This window comes from Mastomys coucha, unplaced genomic scaffold (genome assembly GCF_008632895.1).
Source record: "Mastomys coucha isolate ucsf_1 unplaced genomic scaffold, UCSF_Mcou_1 pScaffold11, whole genome shotgun sequence".
Taxonomy (NCBI): Eukaryota; Metazoa; Chordata; class Mammalia; order Rodentia; family Muridae; genus Mastomys; species Mastomys coucha.
In genome coordinates this window covers 9,718,268-9,730,410 of record NW_022196893.1, presented here as the reverse complement: position 1 = coordinate 9,730,410, position 12,143 = coordinate 9,718,268, and the positions used below count along the sequence as shown (strand labels likewise).

Sequence of the window (12,143 nt, the reverse complement as noted above, 5' to 3'; positions counted from 1 at the left end):
CAGAAATCTGCCTGCCTCTGCCTCCCAAGTGCTGGGATTAAAGGTGTGTGCCACCACTGCCCGGCAAACTTTTTAATATTTAATATCATGTCTGTCGCGTGGTGTGATTTCTCAGGGGGGACCTTGCCATGGGCCCAGCCGGGACTCCCTAACTATCACCACCATACTTTGTATTTCAAAACAGACGTAGCCACAGGTGCTGCCAGGCTGCAACCCATTCAGCACTACCGGGCTGCTAAGGAGGATTCCCGGAACCCCAGAATCTGCAAGGTTAGGTTGGAGCTTGCTCTGATGGTCTGTCCCTCCCAAGCTGTTCTGATACCAGGCAGGTGAGCTGGGGGAAGAGGCTCGGGGCCTCGCATCCGGTTTTTGTTTTGTTGTTTTAATGAAAAGGCACGTGCCATTTGTCCTCAGTTCTACTTCAAGAAAGCAATGGAGCTTCCCAAGGCAGCTTCCCAAGGCCACAAGGCTACACTCAAGCCTTCGAGGCTGAGCCAGAGAGATTCCATCCCTCTTTTCCCACAGCCAAACAAGGTCAGCAATTTTCCAGCAGCTAACTAGCCCTTCTGGCCTTGCCTGAGGGCTGCCCAACAGCCGGTTCCAAGGCCCCCAGCTCGAAGAGGCGGGGCAGTCAGCGGCAGCAGCCTGAATGCGCTGCGCCTCCTGGCGGCTGACCATCAGACTATCGGCTTTGGAACCAGAGACAGAAAGGTGTCACTCCCTATGGAACATCAGCTCTCTAAATAGGGGAAACTGGGACCTGCACAGGAGCCTAAGGCTGTGGAGTTAAGGACAAAAAGTTCTAGAAAACAAGAACTCGATGTTCTTCAGCAGTGACCTGTTTGCTTGCTTGCCTCCCTCCGCCCCCTCCCTCTACCCTCCCTCCTTCCTTCCTTCCTTCCTTCCTTCCTTCCTTCCTTCCTTTCTTTCTTTCTTTCTTTCTTTCTTTCTTTCTTTCTTTCTCTCTTTCTTTCTTTCTTTTTTTCTTTCTGGCAGAGGCCTGAACCTCTGCCCTCTCCTAGCAAACACAGATCTAGGAACAATTCTCACTCAGCAGTTACATTTTGTCCTTCAGAAAGGGCACCAGAGACAAAGTGCCCACCAAGGTTAGACTGCAGAAAGGGTCCACACGGCTGGTTCTCCACTGCCCTGCACAGCAGCACAGAACATGGGTGTACAAAATGGAGGCTCCCAGACACAGCATCCCGACTTACTTTAGGGGAAGGGTGCACCTTATGCAGAGGACCACCCTCAGAGATTCAGCTCCCGCCTGATTCTTCAGTTGGCCAGAGGACTATGCCTACCCAGAAAGAATAAAGCAGACTGAGGTGTCAAAGCCAATTTCTACATTGTTGTTTCTCTGATTACAAGGATAGGCCCATTTTCAACCAGGTTCTAGAAGTCTGGGTTGAGTCCCAGCCTCTGGTCTGGGATGACCAGAGGAGACCTATGTCACTGGCAGCAGAGGAACTTTGGCTCTGCCGGTCCATACCCAGAGCTTAGGGCAGAGCTCCACGTAGCCGCCCCACCTCCACGAAGGCTTCCACACAGCGGTCAATGTCCTCCTCACTGTGTACTGCTGAGATCTGGACCCGGATCCGGGCCTTGCCCTTGGGGACCACAGGGTAGCTAAATCCGATGACAAAGATACCTGGGAAAACAGCAGGAGTACACTAGAGGCAGACAGGCTTTGGGGCTATGACATAGAAGGGCCTACTGTCCCATGGTCCACCCACAAGAACAAGGGACACCCAAGCTGACAGGCATGAGACCACCTCATAGCCTGTGGTTTGTTAAGTCAGAAAGATGGTTTATCTAAGGAGGTGTGGGCAGCAAGGAGCAGGACATGGATCTAGGGAAGAGCTACAGTTTACAGGGGTTCTTTTCTCTGAGGCCACTCTGCCCCCAATCCTCTTACCTTTCTTTTTCTTTTAAAGATTTATTTATTTATTATATGTAAGTACACTGTAGCTATCTTCAGATATCCCAGAAGAGGTCATCAGATCCCATTATGGATGGCTGTGAGCCACCATGTGGTTGCTGGGATTTGAACTCACGACCTTCAGCAGAGCAGTCAGCGCTCTTAACCACTGAGCCATCTCTCCAGCCCCCTCTTACCTTTCTTTAACATGTCATCTGCCATTTGAGAAGACAGCCTGGCATCACCCAGCATCACAGGGCAGATGGGGTGATCAGTTCCTGAGATAGTAAAGCCAGCTGCTTGCATCTTACTGCGGAACCTGGGGAAACAGCTGAGTGTCACAGGTAGCTGAAGGCCACAGAGCCTGAGGAAGAGGCTCAAGATCTATGCCCACCTATAAGAGGAAGAAAAAAAGACAGAAGTACAGGCCCAAAGAGCAGGTGGGACACAGGCAGGGGCAGGAAGGACAAAGGGAGGAAAGTGGGAAAGTAGGCGTTATCGAGAGGGCATTAGAGACAGAAGGAGGATGCTCTGGCAGAGGTGGGTGGGAAGGAAAAGAGGGAGGCAGGCAGGAGGAGACAGAAAGGTGTGGCTATCGTCTCTCCCTCTATCTGATCCACCCTGTGGGCACCATACCGATGGGTCTTGGCAGCCATAGACTGGACAATAGCATTACTCTCCATGAGCAGGTCCAGGGCCTTAGAAGCACATCCTACAACAGCAGGGGGCAGGCTGTTGGAGAAGAGGTAGGGCCGAGAACGCTGCCGTAGCAGGGACACCAGTGGCTCAGGCCCTGTGGTATAGCCCCCTGAAAACAGAGAAAAGGTTCAAGAGGGGCCAGGAACTGCCTGAAACCCCCCTCCTATAGTTCATACCGCCCTCCTCTCTGATTCCCTCTCTACAGCTACAAGGCAGGCCCTACATATGGGGAAGGAGACCCCATAGATAGGATTTTGTAGGCACCCGATGCTCCGCTCAGCGCCTTCCCCAGTGTGGAGTTGATAATGGTGACCTGGTCCATCACTCCTAGCAGCTCATCTGTGCCCCTGCAAAGAAAGCAACCACTGCTGTTGTTGGCCTCCTGACTTCCCATCCACCTTCAGAAGCCCCCCCACCCAGCCCTCAAATGTTCCCACCGTCCAGTGGGCCCAAGAAAGCCAGTGGCGTGGCATTCATCCACAAAGACCAGGGCACCATATTTAGCAGCAAGGCGGCAGATCTCCTGTAGGGGAGCGATGTCACCATCCATGGAGAAGGCTCCATCTGTGGCCACCAGGCGCAGCCTGTGCTTCTGTGGGACAGAGAAGAGCAGGTGATACATAGTAGGACCAAACCACCTGCTCTTCCGCAGCCTTGAGGCTGTATCCTGGGCCTTGCCCATCTCTCCCAGGCTTAGCCACTTTAGCCCTGTCCCTGAGAAAGGGCTCAGACCTCAAGTGGGCAAGCTGGAGTGGGAACAGGTCCTAGACACACCCACACATCGTCTGCTTAAAAGATGCTTCCTGATCTCAGGTAACATGGAGCTATAGAACAGGCTTGGGTATAAGGGACGAGAAAGTCAAAATGGCTGCCTCTGCTCTTCCGGCTCTTTGGAAAGAGGAAATCCTTCCAAGTTTGATTTCCTTGAGCAGGGAAATGTAGGCCTTTCTCTGGAGCCTCACCCCACCTGAGCCTCCTTCAGCTTAGCTTCCAGGTCAGCCATGTCCAGGTGGCGGTAACGGTACTTGTGGGCCTTGCACAGTCGGATGCCGTCAATGATGGAAGCATGGTTCAGCTCATCTGACAGAACTGCATCCTCTGGGGTTAGCAGAGCCTACAGAGAGGAGTTCTTATATAGTCACCAGAAGTTCCCCTTCCCTCATAACTCCCCTCGAGGCAAAAAACTACTTCTATTGGGTGCCTAGGGTCAGAGGAAAATATCAGGTTAGTACCAGGTTCCTGTCACCCCTGCCTTTCGGTTTACATAGGTTGTTCTTAGCACTGATGGCCGCCGAGCTCTCCCAGATGCCCAACTCCAAGCCACCCACAACCTCTACACACCTCAAATAGGCCAGCGTTAGCATCGAAACAGCTAGGATAGAGGATGGCGTCCTCACGCTGGTGGAAGCGGGCTATCTTGGCTTCTAGATTCTTATGGATGCTCTAAAGGACACAGGCAGGTAAAGATCAGTGCCCGCAGGCTTTGTGGGACAAGTCCTAGAGGACAGAGGCTTAGGTGGCCATCCATAGACCCAGGGCAGGAAGCCTAACGCCTCAGCCACACCCCTCCTTCGGCACGGATGACTCTTGATTGTAGCAGGAGGATGAGGCCTGGCAGGTCTCGATTCCTGAGCGGACCTTTGTCTGCAGTGGAGGTCTGTCTGTCTGTCTGTCTGGCGTTCTGAGGGGCCCCAGGACAGAAGACATGCCTTCGCACCAGACTGCTTTTTCGGTTTCTCCACAGCAAAGAAGAGCAACCCCTTAAGTGAGCCTATGCTTGTCTGAGGCTCGCCCATTTAGATTTGGGAACTGTTTGGTCCCACTCGAGAGTTGTTAGGAAATGTATGGCCAGGCATGGTGGCCCACACCTTTAATCCCAGCACAGCACTCGGGAGGCCAAGGCAGGTGGAACTCTAGGAGTTCGCGGCCAGCCTGGTCTACAGAGTGAGTTCCAGGACAGCCACAGCTACACAGAGAAATCCTGTCTCAAAAAACAAAACAAAACAAAAACAAAACCAAAAAACCAAAAAACCAAAAAAAACCCAAAACCACCCCCCCCCAAAAAAAAAAACCAAAAAGAAGGGTACTGGCTTCAGTGGCACAGCTTCTACCAGACATTCTGGAGACAGAGCTCCAGCTCTGCCTCTGTCCCTTCCCTACAGCACGACCATGGCAGGTGCTCTGACTGTTCTACAGGTGGGGAAATGAAAGCTCAGGGGTCAAATTCCTGGTCCTGGGCTTCTCAGAAGAGGCCTGCCCCAGCCTAGTAGCCCTGAAGCTCTGAGGCCGCCAGTGGGCCCTGCTCTGGGACACCCATGCTGAACACCCAGACAGCCTAAGCCAGTGCCCACCCAACACCTGCTGTATACCTGAGTCCCACAGATAAAACGAGAAGAACTGAGGCCAGCTCCAAACTCCTCCAAAGCCTGCAGACCTGCCTGGATCACTTCAGGGTGGCTGCTCAGGCCCAGGTAGTTATTGGCACAGAAGTTGAGGATTCCTAAGGTGGAGAAGACCAAGCATACAGCTTAGAAATGCAAAGAGGAGCCGGGCAGTGGTGGCCCATGTCTTTAATCCCAGCACTCAGAGGGCAGAGGCAGGCACATCTTTGTAATTGGGAGGCAGAGGCAGAGGAATCCCTCCTGGTCTACAGATCGAGTTCCAGGACAGCCAGGGCTACACAGAAAAACCCTGTCTCAAAAAAAAAAAAAAAAAAAGGAAGGAAGGAAGGAAGGAAGAAGGAAAAGGAAGAAATAAATGCAAGGAAGAGAAACTAGACATGGTGATGCACCCCTTTAATCCCAGCACACAGGAGATAGAGGCAGGTGGATCTTTGGATTTGAGGCCAACCAGGTCTATAGAGTAAGTTCAAAAGAAAGAGAGAGAGAGAGAGAGAGAGAGAGAGAGAGAGAGAGAGAGAAAGAGAAAGAGAAAGAGAGAGAAGGAAAGGAAAGGAAAGAAAAAGAAGAAAAGGAAGAGCCTACAGAGACCACAGTGCTAGGCCCTGGGACAGGGCCAGAGGAAGTCAACTTGGATTTGTCCTTCAGAGGCAACAGCTGTGCAGATCTCCCTCTAGGGCGTGGCCAGGAGACTCTGAATCCAGTGTTACAGTACAGGAGGATTATAAGAGGTCTGCCCCTTTCTGCTTTGTACCTTGAAGGATGAGAAGTTTAACCCGGGCTTTGAGTAACATTCCATCTAAGAGGACCCCAGACCTTCCTCACAGGTTCTGTAGCCTCAGGACCACTGTCATCTCAGTTTTACTTTTCTTGATTGTGAAAGGGGCCTAGGTCCTCCAGTTCCAATGCTCACGCACCTGCTGCCCTAGCATTGCATCTCCAGAGAGGTGTCCCAAAGACCTCAGCTATCCATGGCATAAAAAGCTGATAAGGCAGGGCTGGAAGGGATAGCTCAGTGGTTAAGAGCAATGACTGCTCTTCTAGAAGATCTAGTTTTTTTTGTTTTTAAAGATTTTGGCCTGCTCACTCTGGTCAACTCTGCTCTCTCAGTCCCTGCTCCCTCTCTCCCAAAGATTATACATAAATACACTGTAGCTGCATTTATGCTAATGGGTGGTTGTGAGCCACCATGTGATCGCTGGGATTTGAACTCAGGACCTTCGGAAGAGCAGTTAGTGTTCTTACCTGCTGAGCCATCTCACCAGCCTGAGGACTGGGGTTTAATTCCCAGCACCCACGTGGCAGCTCACAGATGTCTTTAACTCCAACATCTGACACCCTAACAAAGACATACAGAAAGCCAAGAACACCAATGCACATAAAGTAAAAATAAAGAAACAGCCTAAGAACTTGCTTTTCCCAATGTCTTGTCATTTGTGTGTGGTGAGGGTGCTGGGAATTGAACCCACAGCCTTATGTGAGCTGAGCAAGCGCTCTGCCACTGAGCCATACCCCAACCTACTGATTATATATCTCTGTGAAATCACTTGCAGAGAGCTGTTTGGTCTGGCTGAAGGGGTTTATTCTACGGTCCTCTTTAGGGAAAGACAGGTACAGACATGGGAACTTCTGCAGCCCTAATCCCTGTGCTTGCTTGCTTAGACTTTAGCCTCTTTGGTGGAGGCTGGCCTTCCACTCCAATATCCCGTGACACTGAGACTGGCCAGAGGAGGGTCTGGGGAAATCTGGTTGCATTTCACCTTCTTCCTTTCTTATTTATTTGTGTTTTTTTTTTTTTTTTTTTTTTGTTTTTTTTTTTTTTTTTTTTTGAGACAGACTTTTTCTGTGTAGACCTGAATGCTGGGAATAGGGCATGTTTTCTTTCCATAAGAATTGGTCTCTCAGCCGGACGATGGTGGCGCACGCCTTTAGTCCCAGCACTTGGGAGGCAGAGGCAGGCGGATTTCTGAGTTTGAGACCAGCCTGGTCTACAGAGTGAGTTCCAGGACAGCCAGGGCTACACAGAGAAACCCTGTAAAAAAAAAAAAAAAAGGTCTCAAACCAGGCTTGGTGCTGTATGCCTTTGATCTCAGCAATTTGGGGGCAGAGACAAAAGGATCTCGGAATTTGACGCCAGCCTGGTCTAGAGAATAGGTTCCAGGATAGCCAGAGCTACATAGAGAAACCTCTGGTCTAGAGAATAGGTTCCAGGATAGCCAGAGCTACATAGAGAAACCTGGTCTCGAAAAACCAAGGGGGGAAATGGTCTCTCTTGCATATAGACGTCATCAGGAATAAAGGTGTAGCTACTGGAGCCCTTTCACACACATCGCTTAAGGAAGGTTTTGTTCTGGTCAATCCTCTTGAAAACTGGGTGTTGGGAGCTGATGCAGCTGGATATCGCTCTCTTTTTCTCACAGGGTTGGGTCTCGGTGCAGCCCAGCCCTCGGCACACAAAAGGTGCTGACGGGCAAATCACCTCCCTCCTTCCAAACAGGTTTAAACAGGTGGAGTTAACACTAGGAGGCCATAGTATTTCCCCAGACAGACCAGCAGCTCGTAGTGCACGTGCCTCTCTCCCACACCCACCCAATGGCCTCCATTCACATGCAAGCCTTGGACGGGCTCTTGGCCTCCTGACTAGGTACGAGGACTCCCAGAAAGGGAAGTTACCTCCGGACATGCCGTCCACGCGGATGCATGGTCCCTGGCGGGACGTGATCACCCGCTCATTCTTCCAGGTGCCGGCCCCGCGGATCCCTTCCAGCTCGCCATCCAGAATGCAGCGCAGCTGAGCTAGCGCTGAGTGAGTACGGCGTCCCGGGGACAGCGCAGCGCGCCACGTGAAGCTGGCCCACATCGCGCCCACACACTGAAGTGCGCCGGCCAGCCTGCTGCCTAGCGTTCCCCGTCACGAGAAGTGGGCTGGGCCCCGGCAGCCAATCAGAACAACAGGAGCTCACTTTAAAAGGCTGGTAGACCCCACCCGCGGGCGGAGCCTGGTAACATCGGCCGGCCACGAAAGGATTGATTTGTAAGTCGAGAGCCGGGAGGTCCGCGCTGGGGAAGTTGAGTAGGCGGAGAAAGCGACTTCATCGCCTCTCTTCCCTAGACCCTACCTACACAGCTACCTCTCCCGAAGACCCACCTACGTGCCCAGCCGACCTTCCTGTTTGAGCGTTCCTGTCACTCCAAAGCTTCGCAATTCTCCGGCGCGAACGTGGCGCCAGCTCTCCCCACACTGCCCGTCACATTGCTCCTCTCTCCTCCAGTTAAAGAAAAATGCACCACTCAGATTTTTTTTCCTTTCCAGTTTTATTTTAAAGTTTTAAAATTACAACCACAGTAATTTTTCCCGGGCACTAGTTACACTTGTTTAAAAAGGGGGGATAGGGTGCGCGAGTTTCCTATTTTATTAAAATAAGAGAAGGACAACTGTACAGATTTTTTCTCCCAGCTCCCGAAGTGAAGACTAAGTACTAGTCTTAGATATGGATATATACATATACACACATGCACACAATTCTGGCTCTCTAAAGCTACCTAACAAATTCGAATCAACTGTAGTACGCCTTACGGTTCGGTCCCTGCCTCTCCCCCTCCTCGGCTACTTACAGAAAACTCAAAAAGTAAAAGAGGTTGGAGGGGTTTTGAGTGGCAGCTGGTTGAACTGAAGCCGCACCAAGCAAGGCCACATCTTACACAGGAAGGGGGAGAAAGGAAACGAACAAAGTCCTCGTAGGACACAACCCATCAATCGTGTGGAAAAACCCCAAGTTTCCATAGGCACACTGAGGCACTTGGCTGACTCCCCACCCCTCCCCCTAAGTCCACTCCCATTTAGTCAGGGACTGCTGAGAAGACCCCTCCTTCCCCATGGCTCGATCCTGCTTGTGAGAAGCTAGGGCTTCTCTAACCAGCTGTCACTTGGACCCCTTCCCCTCTTTAGACAATGGGGAGGCACCAGGGCAGAAGAGAAAAAGAAACCAGGTCCTCAACTTACCACTCTGGGTAGGGCAGCCCAGGGAATTTTCCCTTCCTTGGCCAGCTAGGTGGGCTATCACCTGCTACCCATTTAAAGGTTCTGAAACGCTCACGAGAGACAAGCAACCTAAGAAAGCCTTAAAGGCAAACCTTAGTTCCTGGGTCCCCCTCACCTAACCAGAACTTTGCCAGTTCCATTTACCTTCATAGTAAACAAACCACCGACCAAAACACACGACCCCCCCCCACCCCAACCCCGTAATAAGGTTAATATCAAATCAAGAAAAAAGTACATCTCCATCATTACAAAGATGAGGTCTGTTCGCTGTCCTTGCGCAATGGGTTAAGAAAAAAAGGCGTCATTCCACACAACGTCTGTCTGAGGAATCCAAACTCTGTCCTCTTCATATAAAGTCAGAGGAGAATGGGCAGAGGGTGGCAGGTGGGGTCAAGAGAGGAAATGTATTTACAGAAGACAGGAGGGAGGAAGCAAAGCCCTCCCTGTCACTTCTTCTTGCTGGCCCTCTTGGCACTCGACTTGGCTTTGGGCTTCACGGGTTTGGCCTTCTTGGGCTTGGAGGTCTTGACTGGCTTGACTTTGACAATCTTGGGCTTTTTGGCTTTCTTGGGCGTGGCAGCCGGCTTCTTCTTGGTCTTCTTGACCGGGGTGGCTTTGGGTTTCTTGCTTGGGGCTTTGGAGGAAGCCTTCTTGGGCTTGGCTGCCTTCTTTGGCGTGGCCACTCTCTTGACTTCCTTCTTGGTCTTCTTGAAAGCCACCGACCTCTTGGGCTCATCGGCCTTGGCCAGCCTGAAGGAGCCCGAGGCGCCCACCCCTTTGGTCTGCTTGAGAACGCCGGTGGTCACTAGGCGCTTGATGGACAACTTGATCTGGGAGTCGGCGTTCTCACCCACCTTGTAGTGGCTCTTGATGTACTTTTGGATGGACTGGCGCGAGGAGCCGGCGCGGTTCTTCTCTGCCTGGATGGCAGCCACGATCATGTCTGAATACTTGGGGTGGTCCGTGGACTTCTTGGAAGCCTTGGCCCGCTTGGGCTTCGCCGCCGGGGTGGAGGTGGAGTTCTCGGTCATGGTGGCCGGCCTGCTCCGTCTGTTCAAAGAGCCTTGCGATGGGCCAGCCCTCGCCGCAGGCTGTGCAGAAGCTGGCTCGCGAGCCGCTCTCCCGCTCCACTAGCAGGCCGGACGAAAGTGCGGCTGCCCGGGGCCGCAGGCGACGCGTGGCTCCCGTCCTCCCGGCGCGGGTCGCAGGCTTCTCTGCGCGCCCAGCCCCCACCGTCGCTCCGTCGCTCGCTCGCCCGGCGCCTGGCGCTGCCGCTGCCTCCGCCTCCGCCTCCACGGCCTCCCTTTTCCCAGCTCTGCGTCTGGCGCTCGGGCGGCGCATCCGGGTATTTAGCGGCGGCGGGCGGACCGCGGTGAGGACTGGGCTGCTGGCTGCCTGCTCCCGGCCCGGAATGGCGCCGCGCCGCCGCCATCTGTGTTTCTTCCGCCGAGCAAACTCGACCTTTCCCGGCGGCCTGGGGCCTCCCGCTGCCCGCCGTCTCTCGGGGTCTCTGCCCGGCTCCCTAGGCTTCCCCGCTGGGGACCCCGGCGCCCCGGCCGCCGCCCCCCGCGCCCGCCACGAGCCCCAAACGGCGCCGAGGAGCGCTGGGGCGCCGGCACATTTCCCCTTTGCGGGGGGCTGGCTCTGCGGAGCCGGGGAGCCCCGGGGCTTGAGACCCCCCATAGGAAAGCTCGCCCCTGGGACTACCAGGGGCCCCACTCCCGGCCGCCTGCGGGGTCCCCCAACCTGGCAGAGCGGCTCAGAAGCGGCCCCAACTAACACACGCGGCCCCGAGCTGGGCGACTCCCAGCCGGGCCGAGCCGGGACAAGGGGGGAGGGGTCGCCTCCCCGGGGTCCGGTCACCTCTCGGGGGTCACCCGACCACAGCCCCCCTGACACCCCTACCCCCTCTCTGCCTGCGGGGCCCTCAAGGAAACTTTCCCTGGAAGAGTTGGAAGGGCACTTTCAAACTTTGTCCCTTCCCCCTCTTGAGTCGCCTCTCCCCCTCGCTGCACCCCCGGACCTCGGTGAGGAGGTTGCTCTCTGAGCCCGAACCCCCCCAAAGCTTCCTGGGACCCCTGGGAGATGCAGACGAGCCTCCCGGGTGGCCTGCTCTCCTCAAAGACCCCCCCACATCTCCCATGTATCTGAGTATAAGTGAACATTCCTTGCTAGCTTGGGAATTTTGGGGGTGTGAGGAGCAGGACCCCTCGAGGCTCACATCCTGGGGGATGAAGGCCCCCTCTCCCACTGGCCTCTTCAAGGTGCGGTGTGCCTTGGTGGGTGCTCAGTCTATATCCCAGGTACTGTCCCATGGCTCTGATCAGATTGTCCTGGGAACCCTTGGGATGAGCAGAGGCTCCGTGTGCTTTAGAGACTTGGAAAAATGGGGCGCAGAGGGAGAAGCCGAAGAGGGAGTTCTCGTTTCCCTGGTCCTGACTTAGGTATAGGAGGTGTGCAGTCACCCAGGGAGCCGTGGTCCGGACCACCACCGCCATTTTGGTGGGAAGATGCCACGTCTTTGTTAAAATGTATCCATCTTTCCCGCCGTGCTTGGCAAAAATCCACCAAGTGAGCAAGGGGCGCCACCATCTGTAGTCGGACCTGGGGCTGTTGGGAGTCCTGGGCTCCGAGAGAGTTTAGAGGCTCCTAGATCTGCGGAAGAGACCCCCACCCTCCCACCCCACAGAGAGCCCAGAACCTCTTGTCTGCAGCAGACATCCTACTCACAAATGCTAGATTCTCTTGGCAGCGCTTTGGTAGGGTTCTGATGGTCTTCCCTACCTGAGCTGGATCCCTGGACCCCGGTGTTTTTATTCTCTAACAAAAAGGCATGAAGGTGTTTACATAGTAACCGGGGAGTGGGGAAAGTGTAGCTGATCAAGATGCTAACCTCTGCTAAGGCCTGGGGCTGTCTGTCACACCAGAAGGAGCAGCTTAGATGATGGAGCTTTGGACCTGGGAGAGGTGTAGGGAGAGGGGTACTGGGCTTGGGAGTCCCTGAGACCAGGGACTGAGACCAAGGTAGTGGAACACACACACACACACACACACACACACACTGTAGGTTAAGCCAAATGAT

General features: G+C 53.9%; 2 protein-coding genes across 2 annotated transcripts; both read right to left on the bottom strand.

Annotated features, from left to right (window-relative positions):
• Window positions 1-1,326: 1,326 nt before the first annotated feature.
• On the bottom strand, window positions 1,327-7,990 carry Gcat (glycine C-acetyltransferase). The gene is made up of 9 exons (XM_031358068.1): window positions 7,693-7,990; window positions 4,990-5,120; window positions 3,962-4,063; window positions 3,588-3,734; window positions 3,058-3,212; window positions 2,885-2,967; window positions 2,558-2,729; window positions 2,119-2,240; window positions 1,327-1,651 (listed from the first exon to the last, which is right to left on the bottom strand). Exons 1-9 carry the CDS (start codon window positions 7,877-7,879, stop codon window positions 1,500-1,502), a joined length of 1,251 nt encoding a protein of 416 aa, XP_031213928.1. The 5' UTR covers window positions 7,880-7,990; the 3' UTR covers window positions 1,327-1,499.
• A 325-nt stretch (window positions 7,991-8,315) lies between these two features.
• On the bottom strand, window positions 8,316-10,617 carry LOC116075737 (histone H1.0). Its single transcript, XM_031349055.1, has one exon. The coding sequence runs from the start codon at window positions 10,090-10,092 to the stop codon at window positions 9,508-9,510; it is 585 nt and encodes a 194-aa protein (XP_031204915.1). The 5' UTR covers window positions 10,093-10,617; the 3' UTR covers window positions 8,316-9,507.
• Between the last annotated feature and the right edge of the window lie 1,526 nt (window positions 10,618-12,143).

Excerpts from the sequence above, each read along its gene's own strand:
- Gcat (XM_031358068.1), bottom strand. The coding sequence starts at position 7,879 with ATGTGGGCCAGCTTCACGTGGCGCGCTGCGCTGTCCCCGGGACGCCGT. Across the intron at positions 4,064-4,989 it reads GTTTTATCTGTGGGACTCAG|AGCATCCATAAGAATCTAGA; the intron begins GTATACAGCAGG and ends TGTGTCCTTTAG. Across the intron at positions 3,213-3,587 it reads CTAAGCTGAAGGAGGCTCAG|AAGCACAGGCTGCGCCTGGT; the intron begins GTGGGGTGAGGC and ends TCTGTCCCACAG.
- LOC116075737 (XM_031349055.1), bottom strand. The coding sequence starts at position 10,092 with ATGACCGAGAACTCCACCTCCACCCCGGCGGCGAAGCCCAAGCGGGCC.